At 34.1% G+C, this 24,891-nt stretch overlaps 2 protein-coding genes across 3 annotated transcripts; both read left to right on the forward strand.

Moving 5' to 3' along the window:
• The first annotated feature begins 231 nt into the window (after positions 1 to 231).
• LOC105329903 (uncharacterized) lies at positions 232 to 24,726 on the forward strand. Of its 2 annotated transcripts, XM_066080281.1 has the most exons (7): positions 232 to 242; positions 11,046 to 11,108; positions 11,228 to 11,651; positions 11,881 to 11,993; positions 12,288 to 13,990; positions 14,104 to 14,382; positions 24,468 to 24,726. In XM_066080281.1, the coding sequence occupies exons 3-7, from the start codon at positions 11,235 to 11,237 to the stop codon at positions 24,563 to 24,565; spliced, it is 2,610 nt and encodes an 869-aa protein (XP_065936353.1). In that variant the 5' UTR covers positions 232 to 242; positions 11,046 to 11,108; positions 11,228 to 11,234; the 3' UTR covers positions 24,566 to 24,726. The 2 variants fall into 2 exon arrangements, with proteins under 2 accessions (XP_065936353.1, XP_011429695.1); XM_011431393.4 differs by lacking the exon at positions 232 to 242 and having other exon boundaries at positions 10,950 to 11,108.
• Positions 19,412 to 22,864, forward strand: LOC105329902 (uncharacterized). The gene is made up of 5 exons (XM_011431392.4): positions 19,412 to 19,616; positions 19,733 to 20,128; positions 20,260 to 20,372; positions 20,489 to 22,194; positions 22,344 to 22,864. Exons 2-5 carry the CDS (start codon positions 19,733 to 19,735, stop codon positions 22,565 to 22,567), a joined length of 2,439 nt encoding a protein of 812 aa, XP_011429694.3. The 5' UTR covers positions 19,412 to 19,616; the 3' UTR covers positions 22,568 to 22,864.
• Positions 24,727 to 24,891: the final 165 nt, after the last annotated feature.

The raw sequence follows: 24,891 nt of genomic DNA on the forward strand, positions 1-24,891 counted from the left end.
CCGAATCCTTTTTCAAAACCATTTATTACTTATTAACCTCGTATCACACCGCCGAAACACTAAATTAGTGTAGAGTCAAGTGAACGGAGGTGCGTGGCTGATGGGAGCCACCCTTTTGAAGATTCATATTTTCAAAAGTATTCATGAAATACGATCCTGTATGTACTTTTGAAGTTAAAGATTTGTTAAGATAGAAACGTCATAAAATACTTTGCCATCGAAAGCTATCATGTTAAATTTTAAATTGTCTAAAATAAAAAAAAACAATGATACAAGATGTATTGAAAAATGTACTTTTGAAGTAAGTAAGTAAGTAAATAATTTATTATAGTGACATGTGTTAAAACAATTACAAAATGTTATACAAAATAGATAATGAAACACCCGGCCCACTGGGCCTATATGTCACTGCAAATACAATTATAACATATATACACATATTACACATTGCGTTTTTTATACAGTAATGATTGTCTGTTAAGGTAAGATTCAAGTAAATATTTAGAGGTTTGTCTCGGAAAATTTGACAGTAGAAAAATAATACAGTCTAAATTTGACATTACCAGTGTTGGATTATATCCTATATTATTAAATAATTCCCTTCTAAAATCAGAATAGATTGTACAATTCAACAGAAAATGACTCTCGTCTTCTATTTCATTTAATACACAAAAATTACATATTCTTTCATCGAGACGTTCCCCCTTATATTGCCCCGTTTCAATTTAATTGGGAGTATCCCACATCTGAATTGTGCCAAAATAGATCTTTGAGATTTTGAGATGTCCATTTCAAGGTAATTTTCAGTTTTAAAATTTGTTTTAATGCGTTTATACAATCGAAATTTTGGTAGTTGGTTTATCTTTTTGAATGTGAAATTGTTTATATATAAATATGAAAATTCATTTACATTTACAATCTTAATCGATTAATGGAGGCCGGATGATCAATAAGCTAACCATTTTAGATGTTTTAGCTTTATACTATCATTAAATAAAGGGAAATATTTATATATGAATATGATAGCTATAAACTACCTTTTTGTATCATTTAATAAAAAAACAATATATTTTAGCAATGTTATTTAAATATTTTGCTGTATATTCATATAGAGCTCTCCTTTTTAATGAGATAAATGTAGTGTAAAAAATAGACACGACCATCCAGCCCCCTTAATTTCAGTATTTGAAGTAAACAGATAAATACATTTATGTTTTTAAAACTAAGGTTAGTTTTTTTTTATAAAGAAGTACACTGCCTACATGCTAGGATCAAGTCTGAAATGAAATATTATCATAACATTTTTTTAATGGATGAATTGTTTTAATCTTAATAAGATGACTAGGTTTTTCTGGTGAAGAGTTTTGAGATATAATGAGATTTAAGGGAAAGTTTGTTTAAAAATGTCTTATATTCTGGGTTTTTTTAATTATTATGATCTGGTCACTGGGATGATTATCAGGACATGATTATCGATAACCGTCACTTTTTGAAAATAATAAATGAGTATTTTGCATACACTGTAATTTATTTTTGTTTAATTTATTAATGAAAACAGATTGTAAATTATTGTTAAAATAAATAAAAACCACAAGCATAAGAAAAATCATATTTTAAGAATTGAGCTGACACAAACAAATTGACCATTTAAGATTTGAAATGCAGAAATAGTTTTATTTGATTTAACGCTTACCTGGATGATTTTTTAAAAATCTTATGTAGAAATGATAAGATATCCTTATCGCTTTTCTGTTCGTTGCATTGATTGTAAAATCGCACAATGCTCACAGTATAAGGAAAGACATTGACATGCATTTTTAATGCCAAACTATGTGTTGCATAAAAGTAATATGGGTTACTGCTCTTAGAAAATCTGATAAAAGATGAAACGGAATATCATGTGCGTACATTGCAAAGAACAGTGTGATTTTATCTATACACTTTGGACACAGATCAGGTTTTAAAAAAACTGTCAAATTATGTGTAATCATGTTTTTCAAAACACTTGAGCATATACATGTACATCACATAAAAAACAAACCTAAGTATAGGCAATGCTTTATCAACCTGTCCGATAACTACTTTCTATCAAGTAAGAAACAGACGGAAACATCGAAATTATTTGATTGACAACCAATCTACATCGCTCGGGGCCTGTGATTCGGAGAAGAACGATTATCGTTTCAACAAATATACAATGTAGGTGAGGTGACTACCATTGTTCGGTATGACGAGACTTATATAGTTCTTTTCTATAAATTAATGTAAACATCTTGGGGAGTGTCATAAACCTTGCGGTGCATTTGATTTGATAAAGAATATATTGGTAAGATACCTTAAAAAAATCTTTTAAATATATGGGCAAGTCGTATTGTTTAAAGACATTGCAGAAGCAAAATTAAGCACTCTCGTATTAAAACCAGGAATCATTTACGTTTTTACCTATAAAGCTATATAAGAAGTACATATATATCGTAAAATTTATGATTTGAAGATTGATTCAGATGTTGCAGTAAAATATTTAAACTCACATTAATCTCCCCCTTAAGAATTGTTCTCTCAAACATATACTACTATACACATGTATCTATATAATTTATTTTCATCTACCAAGTATGATTCCTTTTATTTCTTACGGAAACTTATAGTTAGTTCATAGCTCTATGGAACAGTTGTAAAAACTGACAGGACTGAAATCTTTCGCCCCGATTATCGATTGATTGAAGCCTACAGCAACCTAAGAAAAATCACGGACTGCACGAAATTATAATAATGATATCAGAATAAAATTCCCATAGGAGACAATTTGGCTGTTTCTTTTAGCTAACGTACTAATGTACATTGACAATAATTTTGTAAATTTTACTTACTTTTAACAATCAATTTATTAGTTTGCTAAAAGAAAGATGTAAATATAAACGATAAAAGGATTTCTTTGGCGATTCATGCGGGTTATGAAAGTAGTGATAATTGCATAAAAAATTACATTACCCGCTAACGCGGGTTTTGTATCTTTTCTGCAATGACACAACCTACATACCCCGCTTGAATCACCAAAGAAAGCATGTTATTGTTTAAATAGCTCACACAGTTTATTTTTCTCGTTGGTTGTAGTTTACAACATAGAGAATATTACAAACATATACGCAATTTACACTTTATGCGTGAGTAGAGGCAAAAAAACCAATTATAATGGTTCTGTACAAAATATATATGAAGTATAAATGTACATTTTTATTTAGATAAATATATAGCAATTAATAACCAGGAGGTTTAGCCTTCTCGTTAACAATACTCAGTCTGATCAATTCATATATTAACTTGCTTGATAAGCTCACATTGTTTGAGGGGAAAAGCTCATTAAATTTGACAATAATTGGTCTAAAATAATAAAATTTTGGTATGTACTTTTCTCTTTTGTTTTTCAACACGGTGCAACACAAAATATAGTGAAATTCAACTCCAATGTATCTTTTATATACTTATATCTTAATTATGTATGCTGATGATACTGTCCTTTTGGCAGAATCGCCCGAGGGTTTACAGGATATGCTGAACACATTGCACAGATATACTGATGAATGGAACTTATCTGTTAATGTACAAAAAACCAAAATTGTAATTTTTAGAAACGGAAAATGTGTTAAAGATAATGAAAAATGGGAATACAATAGCAAATACGTAGAAGTAGTGAATCAATTTAACTATCTTGGTATGTTGTTTAACTACAATGGTAAATTTTTATCTACACAAAAGCACTGTGCAGCACAGTGTTCAGCATATCTAGTAAAATGAAAGATTTGAATTTTAATGTTGAAACTCAATTAAATGTTTTTGATACTTATGTAAAAAGTGTACTTAGTTATGGTGCTGAAATTTGGGGATTCCATAAAAGTCAAGATGTAGAAAAAGTCCTTAGAAATTTTTGTAAGAAGGTTTTGGGTGTCAGAAAAAATACTTGCAACAGTGCAGTTTATTATGAAGTAGGTAGATTTCCACTAGAGATTTTCAGGAAACAAAAAAAATTTAAATACTGGTTTAAATTAAGAAACAGTAAAAACTATATTTTAAAAGCATGCTACGAAGACATGGTGAAAAACAACGACATATGGATTTCAAATATTAGGAAAGAATTGTCCACCTTAGGCTTAGCCGATTTATATCGAACTACTATGAAAGAATCTGTTATTTTAGATACTATATTTAATAGAATGTGTGATGTCTTTAAACAAAAAGTTGTTAACGATATAAGCAATGCATCAAAATGTATATTATATAAACATGTTGTTGATCATTTTTGTTTACAAGTTTACCTAAAGAAACCAATTCATGTAAAATGTCGTAAATTAATTACACGCTTACGGTTGTCCTCACATGACTTAAAGATTGAAACAGGGAGGAATGATAATTTAACACGTGATTGTCGAAAATGTGAATCTTGCAACTTAAATGTAATTGAAGATGAGTTCCATTTTTTACTTATTTGTCCATCACTTCGTAGTTTAAGAGATAAGTATATTGAAAAATACTACTCCCGAAAACCAAGTGTCTATAAAGTTATACAGTTTTTATCTACCACTAATACTAAAGAACTGTGTAATTTAGGTAAATATTTATATTATGCAAACAAGCAACGAACTCTCCATGTGAATTATCCAAATTGATTATGTACACTTTGTTTTTCTTACTGTTTATTTAATATGTATATGTTCATATGTATAACCTTTGTCTCTCGGAATAAAGAACTTGAACTTGAACTTGAATATAAATTACATGACCTCCACCGTGACTGCATTGAAAGGCAACGATTGTTCTGCTGAAACAGTTGGTACACATCTGAACATACATGTATTAGTAGTAATTGATACTAAGTATTCAAAATTCGATTGGGAATATGTAAAAGTAGGTTTGATCAACAATTTACAATAATTTTATACTTCAAGAATCTGACTCAGCAAATAAGCAACATGTTAACGTTAAAATCAGATTTCCTGAACATGAATAATTAAGGAAAAGGTTAGAATGACGTTCTACTTAGTTTTCTATTCTTAGTAATTCAGAAATACTAGATTGGCAGATAGCAAACAAGATAATTAATCACCTGTATTGACCTCTTTACACACTATTATTCTACACCTACGTTAATTTGAATGAAAATTTTGAGGGTTCCTTTTTACTGGACAGCTCTTTAGTAATTTGCAGAGCCTATTTACGAGCAGTGTTCAGCAATAAGAAATATAAAACACAATATAAAATGATTTATTTAATATGCAAAAGTATATACAAGGGTTGCCTTGATCCAAAAGTAATGTCACACTATGTACCGCGTTTTACACTGACGCTGTATTGTGTAACATGATACATCAAAATTTTCCACATCAAAATTATAATTTAAAGTAAAATTTTGATTAATTTTACAAGTTATCCAATATAATACCCCATCGATTACAAAAAGAATACCGGGTAATTAGTTACCTTATGGGGAAAAAACGAAAAAATGAAAAATAGAGCATCATGGCCAATTTTTTTTATAGAGTACTAAATTACGAAATTCTACCAGAACGCAGAAATGAAGTCGCTAGCGTGTTGTGACTATCCTTGCTTCACGCTCTACAGAATAGATTATCTTCAGAAATATATATCACGATTCATTTAAATTTCAGATCTGAATTGAAATTGGTAGATATCTCAAAACACAAGTTTTTGTCAGTTTACGCGAAATTTTAACGATTTTATCGCATTTACGACATAACTTTTGAATCAACCATCGTATCTGTACGACATGTGTGGTTTTCGTCTTTTTTTTTCGTCAGGTGATGATATAAGTAAGTTGAGTGAAAGATTGACAGATATAAAATAATTAAATAAACTCAACGAGTCTTTGGTGTACTAGACATGATTATCGCACAAAGTTGTTTTAACGGATTAGCAGTTCTTGAGACAGAACACTGTCTCTTTGGAATCACGCATATCTGTAGAGTCCGAAAAGTGTCAATCACTAATTTAATAAGTTACTTTGTACGAAATGAACTGTGAGAAAATATTACAAAACCGATGTTATCAAAATAAAGCTTTTAATAAACAGTGGATTTTGCACGGTGATAATTTAAAAAAAATAAATAACACGTATTTGATCGGAACGCTGACCTCTTCGGTCAAGAAAACAAAAACTCAACCTCCGACGATAAATTCAATACATTTAGAGGTATGTCTTTGACAAGTGCTTTTAGCATTGTGATCCAAAGCGAAAGCGGGGGTCAATCAGATTAAACTACATGTAATTTAGTTAAAATTAAACTTAAAATGCATGAAAGAGCAATATTTTAAATGCTATTATCTCCAAAAGAATAAGAAACATTCTAGTACATGCATATGCATCTAGAGATTTGAGTAAGATCCAGACTCGCTTTGTTATGTGTACCATGTTGTAAGCGTGTATCGGGTGACATGGAACCGCCTGTATTTAAGTCTGTCCCAAGATATTTTGGATTTACATTTTGCTTAATTGCATTTTATTTATAAATACCTCAGGGTTCAAATGATGTTCCTTCAAAAGTATAAAAAATTTCCAAGATTTCTCAGTCGAAACGCCCCTGTTAGCCCTTCAGGTTACAATGCTAAAAAATGTGATGTCTACGGAGATTTTGTATTGCAGCAAGCCCGGATGATAACGTTGTAAAATTGCGCGATGCATTCCGAGTGTATTCCGAATGGAGAGAAGATGTAAACATTCCCCATTATAAATCTCCGTAAGGAATCTGTTTTCGTTCCTGTCAATTTTTCCGAGTGAGAGATGATAATGTGTTAATGAAATTATCTTGGAAATTATCCTTTTCAACTATTTCAATTGCACTTCTTTCACAGGTATGTGTATTTTTATTGAAAATCGTCCAAATGAGCTGCATAAATATCTTGGGACAGACTTTAAACATACAGAACACCTGATGTGTAGATGTTGTACAGATGTATGTGGTCACAATGGCTGATGTTCATTGATTCTGTTCATCATAAACTGTGCCCTTACAGTCTTTGGGAGATTCCTCATTCTATTCCCCCTTTTTCCACTCCTGCTCGGGAATCTCCCCATTCATGTATTTTATCATGCAGGTTTTTTAGAGCAGATAATTGACGTTTATGTAACAAATGGTTATATTCTTCAAAGATCCGAATAGTGATATTTTTCTGTAATTCACTGTTATTTGCAAAGTTACACGTGGTTATTAAGCCAATAGATACAGACAGAAACCAACAATTGGAGCCATGCTAGTTACCAGTAAGAACCGTCAAGTGGAAGTGATAATTTTTTTCAAAACCACACGAAAAAATGTCTAATAAAACAATGACCATTTTATAAAAAAAAACAAGCTAAGACAATAACACAATGATTTATGAATATAGATCATAATGTATCAAAACAAACGAACATTTCGCAATCAATTATTTTTTTTTAAAGTACAATATCAATATGCATTAATGTCAATTAATTTGAGTGCAAAAAACCTTAGTCATCATCCTCAATCAAGTGCGAGTTTTTCTGATAGCTGGCATGAGAAACGTATTTGAAAATACACCATACTCGATCGGAACAGTCCCTCGTAATGAGTTCGATGGCCTGATGAGAAGAAAATCGGAATACCGAAGTCTCCACCGCCTAAGTCTAAAGCTCGAGTGTTCTCGAGTCTAGTCCATTCCACTATTCAATTAATATTTTTTATTTTAATTAAAAACGCAATAATCTGTTTTAAACACTGATATAAAAACAATCTTATAATCCATTAATTCATTCATCCATTCTCAGAATACTCGGTATCGTTGAGAAATCAAGTTGGACTCGTTTTCGCTGATCTTGTATTACTATTTATAAATGTTCATTTTTGACGATACAGTTATCTAAACATGATGACGTGCACACCAAGAATCATACATTTCTAAATGGACACAGTTGTTGAATGGAAAAACCCTACAATTTTGCGGTTTTGTGTCTTTCTCAAAAATTTGTCGGATTTCAAATATTCATAATCTCCTCAATGCAATGATGCTATGCAAATACTTTTTTTTTTAATTTAAATATGGTAAACTAAGTTAGTACTGACATCATCATTGCGAAAAAGAGATATATTTAGCAAATGAAAGTTTTCAGAAAAGCCAGTTTTGATAATTAGTCTGATAATTAGATACGTCAATACGACTTTAAAATCTAACTTGCAAATGTATTATCATTAATAGCATATGCAAATAAAATCAGGGCGTAAAAATAACCATGAACCGTGTCTATTTCTCATTTTCTTATTAGATTTTCTTATATTTTTTTTCTAACTTTGACAAACAGGATCTGAATTATGATGCACGGTATTGATGGATTATATTTCATTCTTTTTTTCGTCATACGTGCGTCAGATTTTTGGTGACAGTTATTTTTACAAGTGATTTTCAAGCCAAAAGAAATCAGGGGAATTCCAAAACGTCATAATATGCATGCTACATATTGCACGTAAATACAACTTTTATTAATTACAATGAAACATTTGTGAGTCTTTCCGTTTTCATATCAATACTAAAACTTTACTAAAACTACATAAATAAAAAAAAAACTAACAAAAGGTTATATAGTCAGTCATAAAATTAGACAAAAGTACGTCTTAATTCCTTCCCATTAATACAAAATTCGCCCGACATGTTTCAGTGTAAGTACGTCTAATAAAACAATGTTTGAAAGATTATGCAAGCTTGCACGTCCTGCTGAGAATGATAGGGTCTGCTAGCATGCGCGGATCCAGAAATTATTTCTAGGGGAAGGGGGGTTGTCCGAGGAATAAAATTTTATGAGTCCAAGGTCTACATACGGTAATTTTCTGCTCGATTTAATAATGTTTGAATTTTTTATTTTGAATTGAACCTATCTTCTATATCCATGCGCTAGAAAAAAACATGCATACTGCACAAATCATATCAAATTCGATCTTTTAAAATAACCCCTATTATTATGGCAGTATTTTACAGTATTATAAGTTAATTATATTAGGGACAATTTATATATTGAGAATAATACAAAGTTCTTACAATTTCACATACATATTTCAATCAAATATATAAATTAAATTTTTTGAAGGGGTAGAGTTAATTCAATACATTAGAATAAATCTAAAATGATGTTATAGATATTGTTCATATTTTACCATAGCGATGGAATTTTAACTGTAAAATATTGTAGGGGATTCGTCAAGTTTACACGAATTCTTTATTAACTGAAATTCTTTTTCTTAAATCTTATATGAAAAAAGACTAAATACCTTTTTGAGATGATATTGAGATCTGCAAGTTTCTGTGAGAGTTCATCAGATCTGTGATTAATCAGTTCATTTTGAATTCCCAATGACTAATTATTTTATCCCTTTCACCAATTTAACTCATTCTCTGCGCAGGGTAAGAATTCTTTAAAAAATAGAAAGAAAATTATTTTATTTTACCTTAATTGCCCTTTGTTATCTCCTTCTTTCCCGAATATTTTCTAAAAGGAAAGAAATGTTACTTTGCAAGCAGAGAGAGAGAGAGAGAGAGAGAGAGAGAGAGAGAGAGAGAGAGAGAGAGAGAGAAAGAGAGAGAGATCAAAAGTTTAAAATGAACAGATTTTTTTAATAATTTGAGCTTCTTTCTGAAATATAAATGATGATATATTACATTAATTTAAATAATTTTATTGAGAAAATACAATAAATAATAGAAACGGAAACAGGCCAAACATATTAACCAATTAGAATCTAACCATTACCCAAAACATGGTAACTTTCATATAGTATTATCTTATCTATCTCGAGAAGAAAATGAAAAAAAAACCAAAAAAAACCCCAAAACAATCGTTTTAGAAAACAAAAGCTACATTTTAAACGCAAAAATAAATTATCGGAAATTTCAGTACTTTAATTGAATATATTATTGAATACATAACAATGTTTTATGTCATCATGTGATGTAAGGAATCATTGTTTCGGTTGTTTACAAGTTTAATTAGGGATTGCCCGGGGCATACTATCTGTGCCACTAAATGCATTTTGAAAGATCGGGTCGTTACGCAAGGACGCCTTCCTAACACTGAGAGACAATTTGATGCAAGCTGTGCAGTACGTCATGATAGGTTAAAACATCTCGGAATAATTGGACGCCTTTTTGTGAAAAATTATTTCGGTTGGCAAATCAATCACCGTTAAAGAAGTTAATAAAATTTGTAACCCATAAAGTGCAAAAAAAAAAAAGTAAAACAATAAAGATAACATTAAAAGAGTATGAAGGATTTTTGTTTGTTTATTCAAAATGGTCTAAGTAAAGTTATTTTGCAACCCCCCACCCACTTAAAATGGATTAATGATTAATTGTTCTAAATACAAATTAATTTTTCAAATTGTATTATTGTTACTAAAAAGCTTTTACCGTAATTACAGTATACCTTATATACTTGGTATTAAGACGGCTTCATATTCCCTTACTTCTGTCTCCTCTTCTTCTCACCCTTAACCCATTCCATGCTGAATAATGTTAATTAATCAATGTCATATCCGTAATCATATATAACTATTAAGTGTCCTTGTAAACACTAAATAAAACAGTACATGTTAATTTGATATAATACCAATGTATGTAAAACATAAAAATAGAACATATCAATAAATAAAAAACCATAAAACATGTGGAAAAGATCTTTGCTGAAATTAGCATTTAGTAGTATTGTAGTAATCGCTCCATTCACAACATGAGTGGTTGCCATGGATACGTGACCATCGGTAGCCACTTCCCCTGAGTGAGGATTTGGCACCGTGCCGCGCTCAGTTTGATTGGTGGGGACGTCCCGTCTTACGTTTACTGCTTCATTAATGATGTCCGTGTTGTCGGGAGTTGACAGCAGACGTAAGAACACAATGCTGTCACTCACGTGACGAATTACTCTTCATTTAGAAGACAGAGGACTTCCCCCCAAACCTCATTCCGTATAAAACACGACTCTCGGCATGGTAAAAATCATTTCCAACTTGTTAAAAAAACATTAAATCTTTATAAAAACCGGGAACATATATGTTAAAAAGCTCTATAGGATTATAAATATTTTCATCAAAACCGTGAGTATTGAAGATTTTTTAAAAATAGTTTCACTAGTTTCTTTTGTTGAAGTTTTTGTAGATTTCATACCTTGATTTATATCAGTAATGAGATGAATTATTTTTTGGTTTGTTTACAGAGTTAGGATGGCAGTTCCTAAGTGTTTAATTAGTGTCTTGTTTCTTGGACTACTACCCGTCACGTTAGCTTTGATAGAAAACCTGGAATACCCCACTCCGTATGCTCAGTGTCTCTACAGCATGTGGAAGAAGTCACGAGGCATCAAAGAGGAAGTTGCTTTGAGTATTTATCATCAATGTATTTCAAACTATCGATGGAAAACATCGCGATTTAGAAACTTTGCCGCCAAAAACGTTACCGGGGCAACCGTCCAATACACGGGTAGCCTGATTAGAAGTGCTTTAGGTAGAGTTGCTCATGGTCAGCGCAGAAGGAGGCAGGGTTTGGACCTTCGCCGTGAAAGGATAGAGTACCGTATGATGACTGACGATCAAAGAAACCGCTACCACTCTGCTCTCAACAGACTCAAATATGACGAAAAGGTAAGCTATTAACATTGAGTTTGCATGTTTGCATTGTTAAACCTCATCGACAACGACACTTAAACTTATTATATAAGAATGAAATATGATTTCTCTTATTTCCTATACTTTTTGTATTTTAGGGTTTTTTTAATCATATGACTTTTATAATTTTTTTTCATAATTTCTTTTCAATGCATATTTTTTCAATGTTTGAATATTCAAGACGGGTTTGATGTTATGCTTGTAGATTGAAGGGGAGTCCAAATACGACGTCCTTGCATCTTTTCATTCCGGAGCCACACAATATACCGCGCATGGTGGTTGTAACTTTCTGGGGTTTCACCGATTGTACACCTTAATGTAAGTTCTTCTTGTTACTTAATACACTTACTGTGTTTAATGAACTGTGTGTGATTGTCAATCGTGCGTCACGATTTACGTAAGCAGAACCACAGACTTCAATAAAGATATATCAATGTACATGGTCAACAGAAACTTATATCCTGTTCATTCTCCAAACAATGAATGATTGTTTAATGGTATTTACTGTCTGACATTTAAGGTCGCTTCCTTATTATGATAAAAAAATACAAGACAAATAAACACTTTTAAAGATAAACTGTTGCAGGGATAATAAATTCTATTTTCAAATAGGTACGAAGAAGCTCTAACACAAGTGGACCCTGAAGTTACATTACCATACCTCGACTCTACATTGGATTTTAATATGGGACTGGAAAACAGTGCAAACTCCATGATTTGGCATGATGATTTCTTAGGAACAAAGGAAGGATTTGTAACTTCTGGACCATTTGCAAATTGGAACACAACAGTAGGACAACTCTTTAGAAATGTTGGAATCTCTGGACGGCCTATGGATGATGAGGAAATCAAAAATGTCACTTCACGCACGCGAATGAGTGAAATTTGCGGAGACGATGCTAGCACTTGGCACGACTTGGAGTTTGTCCACGGCCCATTCCATCTGTTTGTTGATGGCGTTATGGGCATCATTGAGATTGCGTCTGAAGAGCCCGTGTTTTGGATGCACCACGCTTTCATTGATTACGTCTGGGAGTTGCAAAGAGAGAATGCAAAAAACAAAGGTGTTGACGTTACAGCTGACTACCCAGCACAGTTTGGCGATGTTTTCCATGGCCCAGAAGAACCTTTAGGTGACATGATGGAAGGACTTACAGTAATGGACGGTTTGAGTGACGCTTACATACGCGACATCTACAAATACGCTCCGCGACCAACATGCTCCGCAGAAAAACCATACTGTGGCTCGCCGTATCTCTTGTGTGTCCAAAATGAAAGAGCCGAGTACAAATGTCGTTCAATGAGTATAGAGGAATACGAAGACTTCAAGGCTAACGGTGGAGGCCATACGGGTATTACAACGACAACAACAACAACCACAACGACAACAACAACAACGACGCCGAAACCGACCACTACCCCTGAACCTTGCCCCACCCTCAGCCCACCATATCCACCACCTCCCAAAAACAAAGGAGGCGACCTCCACAAACCAATCCAAAACTCCTTTTGTGTTAACGGCCAAAAGAATGTTAACGAGTGGATTTATATTCCTGTCAGAGTTACGATCCGCCGACCAGTGGACTTTGGTAAATACCAATCGTATCCAGTTGTTAACGGCAAGCCAATGAAAAACACAGATATCTACGCCTCCTCTGGATACAGTAACCTGAATAGGTACATGCGTGGTTCACCCAAGCCAGCAGATTATGGAAGTTGTAAGAGCACATACAGCGGGGCTGGTGAAATATATATTCAAACAGATGGTCTTAACTACGACGGGTCGTACAAAGAATTTGCTATCGTAGATCACAGATTGGCAGTTTCTGTGTCAATTGCTTACGTTGCCATTAAAAATCCGGGATCAGGGCAGGCCGATGTCTTGATATCCGCTTATGATTCCTGTGGACGAGTCTGTCGTCCGTCCTGCCTTGTCCCTGGTTCCACCAATCTCTACCGTCCCTGTTCGGGTGCCCTCCGAGTCAACACGAAACAACCGTTGATGTTTGGTAACAACTTCGGAGACGCCGTCCTCGGAGTCTGGGACTTTAACTCTGAGAAATCGTGTCCTCAGTTTTCCACAGACCAAATCTACGTCTCGTTCTACTGTGACTACAGCGACCGATGGCCTTGGCCCACTGTATTTAGTCAACCAGGGGCCAAAGACCCACCAACGCCCCCTGCTGGAGTTCAGATTAGTAGAAATACAATGAAGCCCAGTCCTTTGCAGAACCTCATGTCTCCACCTGCCGAAGCATTCAAGCCAATACCTCCTATTATTGAGGCGACAACTGAACCTGCGATTCAATTAAAAAGTAAGTTATGTCAACTTTTGAACATAATCCCAGTCTTTAATCTCACATTGTACATCGCATTTAATATCATGATGTTGAAATATATATAATTATTCTTTATATTAACTTTTCAGAATGTCCGATTACCAATAAAGATTGTACAATCCTTATGAGTGACTGCAACGCACCGTGTGAAACGGGCAAGTCTTACCAGTGTGTGGATTCCTGCAACCGGTTTGCCAAATGCTGGGCGGGTTACTACTTCGTTCAGTTGTGCTACAAATCTCATTATGACCCCGTCTCAGGGAAATGTCAACAAGGAAAAGGACATTGTACGAACGAAGAATGGAATGGCTTACCACAAGCTCGCCAATCGCGCCGAAAGTTTTCTGGTGTTCGCGGGTTTGGAATTGGTAAATAAAGTTTCCCTTCTTTCCTCGGAACTGCGAGCGCATAGTACTTCTGATTAAAAAGATTTGTGGTTTTCAACAGAAAATAATGCATATGCTTTATTCTGATAATACAAATCTTTAATCCAAAGATATATTGAGTGTGCATTATTTTCTTTGAAAATGACAAGTTCAGTTCTTCAGCAAATCCGATATATATGTATATATATAAACAACATGAGAGATCTCTGTTAGCTATGAAATGTGCAGTGATTTTTGTTAGCAAAAAATCATACCAAGTGCAATATTTTGTTGTGATCGTATGTGCCATATTTATTTTGTATTCATGTCTCGAACGAAACCATGTCAAGTCCCAAACTCTACTGATAATGACCTTGTCAAATTGAATGTACATTTCAAATCTACAAATCGTCTTGACGCCTGTTGTTTATATATTGCTATATTTAGATCAAGAATTAGATTTGTAGAGATTAACATCAATCAAATCCTCTCTCAAGCATGTGCCAAACTGTTTTTGTTGTCATAATTATTCAGTGTAGTTTGGATATGGTTTCAATCTATCTTCATATACTTTCCTTGGTTCTTGGTTTCTTGATCCATGGAAATAGATGTGATGAATTACCTTGCACAGAAAAGTGCTTCATCATACATTTTGTAATTTATTTTTATATCATTCATTTCTGTTATATATCATACACAGACTTTTGTCTTCTACATATTTGAATTGTATGGTTCAAATAAAGTGATTTTGTAATGAATTATATAGTTTTATTGTTTGGAATGTGTTGATACACTGAAACAAAAACTCCGGAGCTGTATGAGAATATTGGTTATGACCATGGTTCAAGATTAGGAGAAGGCTGTGGGCATGGAACTAATGTTGTTGGTGTTTATTATTCTGCATGCGGGACCAAGTTCGGGTTTCCTCTTTCTCACAATATGTCCGATTATACTGAAAAAGTAGGAGTAGGAATGCCATTATAGACCAAATAGAATACAATTGCTTCTTTAGTAGTATTAGCGCTTACATTGGAATTACAAAAGATAGTTTTGAGTGACTTCGTCCATAACAAGAAGTTTAAACATACCATGTCATAGATTTACACGCTGTTCATTTGAAACGCGGTAAACCGTAACACTTCCAACAAGAGGCAAAAACCCCCAACCAACAACATTAATACCTACAGGGCACTCGGGGTTATGTGCATATATGTATTTACATTCAGTGTTTATTTCCCCTTATGTTTACATTCGAAATCTGCAATGTCCAATTTCTGATCCTGTCCTCAAGCACCTGTAAGTTTGTTATAGAATCGACAACATCTAAAAATAAGCATTGAATGCCGAAATGAAAAATTTAAATAATCATGTCATGATATAGAAGCTGTTTCCTAATATTTGATCCCTCTTACAAATATATCCAATTCTTTATATAGAATTCCAAATTTAAGTTGGAATTTGAGTTTCTTCAATGCGCAGCAAAGTAGTTCATGGAAATTCATGCTCTCTGTATGTGTCCAAAATGTATAGTCTTGTTTTTAAAACACGTAATTAATAAGAAATCTAAAAAAGATAGACAATTCTCTTGAATTTAAAAAAAAACAAACAAACAAAAAAAACCCAACACTTTTAACAAAACGTGGCTCTTTGTAACTATTTGGTATAGCGGAAGCTTTTACTTTGACGCTGTTTGGTTTTTTGTTTACTTTTAAAGTTGTGCTATTTATAGTAGCATTGGCGATTTGTCTGCCTACAGTCAGGACTCTGCCTTCAGCAGAGCCTGGCTAAAAATCAACTGGCAGATATTTGATGCGGCCTTCTAAGACCGTTAACCAGAAATTCTCCTGTTTTTAGAAACGCCCGACTTTTCAACAAAATTTAGGGCCGTCACATGAAAATACATGTAATATAGTTACAAAACTAACAAAAATATAACCAGGACAGATGTTTAGCATTGTGTTCACAATTATTTTTATTTAAACTAAGGTTGTTAAAACTAGCATCATTTCAAAAAACAAGAAGTAATGGATGGTTATAATTCATGTACTTAGTATTCTTTATTTGAACTGAATCATGTATATTGCGGTTAAGAAAGTTCATAAAACCTTTAATTTTGAAGACCGAACTTTTCTCAGTTTACAGTCATTTTAGACGCCCACTTTAGAGCTTCTGCTATTGGAAGTTTTCTTTTTTTTTTTTGGAACTGAATAAAATGTCTAAGAAATCAATCATAGAGCATAAAAACTTCGTGTAGAGATATCCTCGAATTTCATTAGAAGCTCGTTGTAATAAGATAGATATACGTAGCAGCCTATGTTCATGCATCAACACACAACATTCCGCATGCCGTGATGAAACGGAATGTTTGGTGTTTTTTTTTTAGAATGAATACTTTTTTTCCCGTGGATGAAACACGGCCTATATTAAGTATTAAATAACACTCCTCAAATTTGTTCTTACCCTAAAATACAATTCAAAAGTTAGGAACACACACAATGTATCTGATGGGCACTCCGTAACAGAAACGATCAATCAAAATATGCACAATCATCATTCTAATTATGAATTTTTGTGGTTTTATTAAAATAATGTAAGTGCTTAAAAAGTTTTACAGGCGTGATATTGCCGCGTTATAAATTAGAGTCTAATTTGACGTTTTTATTCTAGAGTAAATTTCACGATTAAAGAATTGTACATGCTCCAAACCGATGTTGCTGATTGGTGCCATTAGACTGTCTAACAAAGAATATAAAGGCCATACAAGCGAAAAAAGACGAAATTCATTTTTGCTTTGACCAATACAAATCGCAAGATACGTTTTTTTTTTAATTTTTGAAAAAAAAACCCTCAATTAAAACAAAAACACCAATCGATTTTTTAAATGAAAAAAAAAACAATGAAGCGTAGTCAAAGCAACTCGGCCAATTCTGGGACAAAATTATGGATTTATAGAGGCTGGTTTGACAAATACGGATACATTTACTATAGGAATACAGAGGAAATTTTATTTTCCCCAATTCCAATAGATTAAAACAAATATTACAATAGCTGTTTTCCTGACATTGTAATATGTGAGTAATGATATAATTTTCTACCCGTTATGCTAAAAATACTAAATTCTACATTCTGGTTTTAAAGGGTGTCATCTCCAAATTTCAAAATGCCCAACATTTTGCTAATATTAGGTGTAAACAAATGTAGATTCGCACAATGGAACGCATTATTCTGTGTGTGAAATGTCAGAGGTTTTTTTTTTCAATGAGATTTTATGATTTTCCCGAATTTGTGGCATAACTTTCAGACCAACCCTCTTACTTTCAAAATGCTGTCTCCTATATATACCGTTCTACCTGGAGGGTTTTATTTCTGTGAGAACAGATATTTACGTTTGATTTCAAAATGAATACATGTACATATATTTTTTCTACTAATTAATTGCGATTTTTGAACTGATTGCACGTAAATTAAAACCTTCAGTTCATTTTTAATAGATATTTTGCTTTTGAAACGATACCGAAAAGAGGTATATAGTTGAACGTTAGTTTATAAAGTTAAAGAATCCATTTGGCATCAACATTTTTTTTATTATCTAAATTTAATCGGTTATCATACTGGTTGGTTGTTTATAGATTGTCAAAAAGTACATTTTGTACATACGAATTAAAAGAATAAAGTGTCATTGTTTCCGCGAAAAAAACAATTAAAGGAACGGTCTCGTGCTGTTGACTTATTAGCTATCAAATTAGTCTCTCTAATTCATCATTTCAGATTGTAATTACCTGACCTGTGAATTAATATATTGTTGTGCTGAACACCACACGAGTTAAGGTTAAGGTTATATTTTTGCTCATCAGATTATAACAAGATTTTTTGAAGGGTTGATGGCAACAGAATTTTACGACAAAGATTTTTACAGTATGAACACTTTTGGATAAAATACCAACTCTTAAAATAAAAAGCCACAACAAATAAATGCAATCTAGAACTCTCATTGAAGTTTCAGTAAACGAACTGAAACTTTTTTTATTGGTACATAGTATTTGCATACACCAATGACCAATGACTTTCATTACACAAGTGAATGACAAGTACTTGCCGTTGTGACGTGACCTTGTGCTATAAATAGTGACCGTTACATGGCCGTTATTGTTACAGAGGTCCTCGTCTTGACGTCAGTACAGCTCGTCCTAATTCCCGTCAATGCCTAGGATTTCTTGAAACTTTTGCTTATTCACTAAACCGGATATATCTGATATACATAAGGCTGCACTGCACGTGTATCCACAAAATTCCACATTATTCTAAACACGGTGATTAATCAGACCAGGTTTTTCAAACATGCCAACTAAAGACATGCAAATCAGTGTAACTTCAGAACTCAAAACTTAGTGGTTTCAAGGGAATTTCCCTTGTTTTATACGAACTTCTTCATCTTTGCATTTCATTTGTAAATTTAACATTTGGTTATTATCTTAAATGCATTTCAGTCTCAGATTAGCTTTTCGTATTTCATATTTCATATGTTTATTACATTGAATACCATGGTAACAAGGTAACAAGCAACAAATAGAACAATTAGAACAAGATTCTGCAGATCATTTGAATCCCGACGACTTCAATCTTTTTTTAGGTTTATTCATTTCTCGCAATATTCCAATAACTAAAAGTTTACTTAAAATTAAAACGCTTCCTACATTACTAAATAATGTTTTGAGCATCCAAACAATCTAAATAATTTCCAATTTCAGTCGTACGTGTTTATAGTTTCATTCTAAGATGGCCAAGATGTTGTAGAAATCATTGCGAGTGTGTGTTTATTTTTATTGTAGTGTTTTTGTTTTTATCTCTTTTACAGATTGACCAATCGTTGGCTTTATTCTACGATTGAAAAACATTGGTTATGTTAACACGAGTGCATCTATTTTTACAGCTTTGACGTGGTTCAGAGGTGACGCTTGGGCAACTAGTAAAAAATCAATCATTCACTAATTTATGATCATCGAACATTGTCACCTATGTCGCTTGTTCGGTCCAATTCTCCCAGCCCGCAAATAAAAATCCCGCGATATCAATGGTTGACGACGCGTGACGTCACTCAAAACGTGGTTATTTCCTCGAGAACCATTGAATATAAGAAGAGATTCAGCCAAAATGAAACAGCAATAGACTCGAGACTGCAGGACAACACTTATTCAAAGGAGCTAATTGGATGCAACAAAATATTTTTTTTTTAAAAGGTATATCTTTTTTCTGTTTAAAAAAAAAGCCTTCCTAAAAACCCTATAAATACTTTTTTTCTACATTTGGTAACATTTTGAAATATAAAACCTAACAAAATTGTTTTATTTTTTAGATGACCTACGTTAGTGTTTGCCTGCTGGCATTATGTGTGCTATTTATGAAGACAGACGGCCTTCTTCAATCTCGAGACCTACCTATAGAAATGGCAAAATGTTTGAACAGGTTTTACAGTTCCTGTACCATAGAAGAAGAGGTCGGTCTCTCTATTTTACACAACTGTATACAGGAATACAAATGGAAGCCTAATAGAGAACGACAATATCCAGAGAAACGATTAAGTCCAGAGGGTCAGAGGTACTTGGAAGGGCTGACAAGAAAAGTTCGCTCTCTCCACACCTCTCGGGGCAAGCGACAGGCCGCTGTGAGAAGGAGGAAGGAATACCGGATGTTGTCCGCCAACGAAAGGGCAAGGTACCACAATGCCGTCCGGAGACTCAAACAAAGCACGGTAAATACGATTTTTGAATACTGCCATCACTTAAAAATATTAAGCAATCTTTCATTATATAGAGATACATGTATTATATTAAGCGATCTTTATCATATAGAGTTACATGTATGATCATATTTTTACTGTAGGGTGGGGAATCAAGCCGTTATGATACGATATCCTCTTTTCATACTGGTGATATTGAGCAAACTGCTCACTTTGGATGTCATTTTGCTGGATTCCATAGAGAATATTTAAAAGTGTAAGTCAGTCTCTCTCTCTCTCTCTCTCTCTCTCTCTCTCTCTATTTTCCTTTAAAATATCAATTTTTTTCTATTTTCATCGTGTACTAATGCCGAATGATTTTTCGTAATTTAGGTATGAAATGGCACTGCAAGAGATTGACCCCACCGTAACTTTACCTTACTGGGATTCATTACTGGACCAGTATATGGACGACAGTGCATCTTCGCTCATGTTCTCCCCTCAGTTTATGGGAAATGGCAATGGTGAAGTGACATCAGGACCTGCAGCTAATTGGCAAACGGAAACTGGTCCACTAAGAAGAAACGTCGGTGTGGAAGGAGAACTGTACCTGTATGAAGAAATTCAAAACATCACAACCAGAACACGTTTTGTAGAAATATGCGGAATGACCAGAGACATGGAGAATCATGGTTTGGAATTCCATCATGGCGATATTCATCTTTGGGTTGGAGGGAACATGGCTGAACTCAACACTGCAGCAGACGATCCCCTATTCTGGATGCATCACGCCAATGTCGACAGAATTTGGGAACTTCAGCGACAAAATGCTTTACGAGCTGGAGTTGACATTGATAACGACTATCCAACGAATCCAGAGGAATACGGGAACGAGTTTCATGCCCCTGACGCAGAGTTCGGGTTGTTGAGACCCGATTTAACAGTCCGAGACGGCGTCCGTCGTAATATGATGGATGGCTTATATATGTACGAACCATCTCCAACTTGCAGTGCCAGGTCAATGGACTGTGGATCAAACCAACTGCGGTGCGTGCAGCTCAACGGGAACTACATTTGTATATCTAAAACTTTACGAGAATACCAGAGGGACTTAGAGGAGGAGAGAAATGGTCAAAGACCTGGAACCAACAACAACAACAATGGGGGTGTTAGCAGGCGACCGACTTTCCCATGGGTCAATACACGTTGGTTTAACAGGAACAATAGAATCCCATCGCCACCACAACTAGTTAATCCCGAAGCTCCTGAACAACTTACATATCCACTTATTGACCAATGTTCCGCATTTGAATATAAACCAATTCAAAACAGTTTCTGCGCAAACGGCAGAAAAGATATCAAAGAATGGGTGTACATTCCAGTTCGGGTGATAACACAGAGAGATCCATCGTTCACAAAGTACGATTCCTATCCAGTCAGAAGTGGTAACATCCGGTCCGGAAGTGACATTTATTCCCTCAATACATACACCAAACTTAAGTCGGCTTTAAATCCAGGTCGTCCAGATTGTTACCAAAAATGCAAGTCTTCCCAAACCGGGGCAGGAGAGGTATTCGTCCGCACGGACGGAATTTCTTATTCCGGAACTTATCAAGAGTACGCCATTGTTGATCAACGACTGCCCGTCTCCGTGTCTGTAGCTTATGTTGCCGTGAAGACTCCGATTCGGGGAAAAACCAGCGCTGTTGTTTCAGCCTATGACTCCTGTGGTAGAGTCTGTCGCCCATCATGTTTAAATCTCCGAACCAAGAAATACGAGCCATGCTCCGGAGCCATCGACATTACCACAAAATTGCCACATTTGTACGCATATTCGCTTGGAGACTCTATAATGAAGCTGTACGAATTAGATGGTTTTCCGCAGTTCAACGAACACGAAATCTTCCTCTCTTTCTTCTGTGACTATAGCAACAAGTGGCCTTGGCAGACCGTCATTAATCAACACATTCCCCAACAATCCTTTTCTTGGACCAGGCCTACCTACCCCGGAATAGAGGGTCCGAGACGGACCGCCCAACAAACAAGCCCTGTCCGCACGAAATTCAATGGGGCAACTTCTTTTGCTGGCACACTGAACAGTAAGTTATAGAATTGTTATATCAGTACTTTTTCTGTCGAACTGAAGTTTTATTCGGAGAAAATTCTTGTTACATGTATTGCAAATTATCTATTTAAATAACACGCCTATTTACATGTACATTGTATATTTTTTGGTTTTTAATTGCAGAATGTGATCTTGGTAATGGATGTATCATACAGAAAACAGGTCCCTGTACCAGCCCGTGCTCTGAGAATCAGATCTACGAGTGTACCAATTCCTGCAACAAATTCGCAAGGTGCACCACGGGAAAATACTTCGTTAACCGGTGTTATGGGGGCCATTTTGACTCATCGACCTTGAAGTGTAGACCCGGAATGGGAAAATGTTCTATGCACGATTACATGTTATAAACGGTTAATCTGTGATACACGACTATGTGCCAATAATCAAATCATCTGTGATAGAAAAAGTGTAAAGAACTATTTATCATTTCTATTTTGTTACCAAAGAATACCGGCTAAAACGGTTCTTCGGGTATTTTTATATTTTGTGTATTTTCCAATGTTTGTCTAGATTGATGTAAATTTTGTGTAACCTATATTTAACAAATGAGTATTATGCATGTAAATTAGGGAATATACGCACACTGATCAATAACAGAGTGATAACGCAGAAATCCATTAAAATAACTTTTATATAACAATATATACCTTTGTTTGTGTCTTTAATTGTGGTATATATGATATAAATGAGTAAATAAACGTAAGAAATTATCAGCTTTCAAGGAAAGAGAATCGACCTAATGAACAGCCTAATCCGTATAAAGACGTCAGTAAGAGTCCACATTTATCTTGTGGGAAACCGCTCGCGCACCCCTCGGGCACACGTCCGTTGTCTGATTGACAAAACACAAGTAGATCACTGTATTAAAACCACAGAACGAGGAATTTGATTTAATTCTCGTTTGTTTTAGCCCACCGTCCTTTAATGTTGAATTTATTACCGTTGTGTCATAATGAAGTCATCGTGTGGTCCCACATAATGCATGCTATAGTGTGTCGCTTTCCTTCAGAGGGACGAAAAGTTGTGGGTTTTTTAAAGAGAAATTCCTTCCTCTAATAAGTTAAGTACATGCTAGTACAGAGTATTTGTTTGGAAATTCCCTTTAATTTTTTTCAAAATCTAATAAAATCTCTTCAACCATTGTGTGTAATTGCGTGTTGCATTGAAATATGTATACACGTGCATATGTGTTGAATTTGCTAGGGAAAAAAAGCTAAAAACAATTTTGCATATTGATTCAGTAAAAAATACATTGGCCTACATGATGAATAAGGAAAATTAAATCGCCTGCCTCGCACACTCATCAATTTTGTCTTCTTTTTGCGCACTCGTATTTGAATATCAAGTGTTTAAATTCGGAGATTTACTGGAATAATATAAAAATCAGTTGTACATGTCTTATTTAATTGGTCCTCGTAAGACGTTCATCGATCTATCTTCATCTTTTTTTAATTAGTTATGTCTGGATTTTTTTCTTATTTTTGAGAACTGTTCTCGGTCTATCAAACATCACTTATCAATCATTTTGACATGACAAATGGGTTTCTCGGCTATATCTGTTTAGTTTTCATCTTTTTCTACTTAATTTTCATTTTTAAGTACATGCATTGACCTTGATAACAATGTCATTGGTGATCGAACGCAGAAAAGATTCCTAGAAAAAGGTGTGCTACCATAGTTATGCAGGATCACTAATACTAGTATTATTATCTCACTTTACTTGGTTTATACTGTCCTTTGCTACCTAAATTATTTGTTTTAGGAATTAAATTGGTAATTTGGGATAAAGCACACAATCCCGGCCCAATAGTTTCATTTCATCGTGTTACCCATTTTTAACAGTCTCTGACCATAAACTAACCATACATTAATATACCTAAACATAGTAACTACACTGGATTTCTATGGAACATCAATTCATGGCAATTTAGAAAACTATTGTAGACAAGAAAATAACAGGTAACTGAAATAAAACATAATATATAGCGTAATACCGTGAAATAAATAAGTTTTGTTAGTATTTGAGAAGAGTCTTTACGTGTTACTTATAACCCTCACACATTAACTCCTTTAAAAATTTCTTTATCAGAGTATGCATAAACTTGTAGAAATTGAAATTATGCTTTGGTTTAATTTATACCAATTTACAAAAAGTATTATATATTAAAAAACTGACAGGAATATGTTATTTTCTATTTAATATTACACCTGCTCCATTGATTTTAACCTTTTCCAAATATTCTACAGGTGGAAGAGGCGGTCGGCGTGGAATGCCCAGAAATCTGCAATGGCGTACAGGGGGACATCATAGGTGGGGGAACCCCCGTGGTGCATTCATGGGGTAAAATAGGGACACACCCACGGTTACATCTGTGTCTGTGTCGGTGACCAGGGGTGGTAGTTTGATGGTTGATTGGTTGTGAGGTGACGTACTTTATCCGTCCTTTGTTCTATACGATCTCCAACTTTTACAAATCTGTTAGAAATGTGTAGAGAATTTGTTTGTGTGACTGTTATAATAAAAGTATCTTGTTACTAGAGTTGTTTTTCCTGTGATGTCGTTGATTAAAAGAAAAGGGAGCAAAGTGCGTATGAATACAAGCAAAATTTACTGTATATTTACTTCTTTGTTCTAAAAAAGAACACAAGAGATTGCATATACAGGAATTGA

This window comes from Magallana gigas, chromosome 3 (assembly GCF_963853765.1).
Source record: "Magallana gigas chromosome 3, xbMagGiga1.1, whole genome shotgun sequence".
Classification (NCBI taxonomy): Eukaryota; Metazoa; Mollusca; class Bivalvia; order Ostreida; family Ostreidae; genus Magallana; species Magallana gigas.

Excerpts from the sequence above, each read along its gene's own strand:
- LOC105329902 (XM_011431392.4), top strand. The coding sequence starts at position 19,733 with ATGACCTACGTTAGTGTTTGCCTGCTGGCATTATGTGTGCTATTTATG. Across the intron at positions 20,373-20,488 it reads CATAGAGAATATTTAAAAGT|GTATGAAATGGCACTGCAAG; the intron begins GTAAGTCAGTCT and ends TTCGTAATTTAG. Across the intron at positions 22,195-22,343 it reads TTTTGCTGGCACACTGAACA|AATGTGATCTTGGTAATGGA; the intron begins GTAAGTTATAGA and ends TTTTAATTGCAG.
- LOC105329903 (XM_066080281.1), top strand. The coding sequence starts at position 11,235 with ATGGCAGTTCCTAAGTGTTTAATTAGTGTCTTGTTTCTTGGACTACTA. Across the intron at positions 11,652-11,880 it reads GACTCAAATATGACGAAAAG|ATTGAAGGGGAGTCCAAATA; the intron begins GTAAGCTATTAA and ends TTATGCTTGTAG. Across the intron at positions 11,994-12,287 it reads CACCGATTGTACACCTTAAT|GTACGAAGAAGCTCTAACAC; the intron begins GTAAGTTCTTCT and ends ATTTTCAAATAG.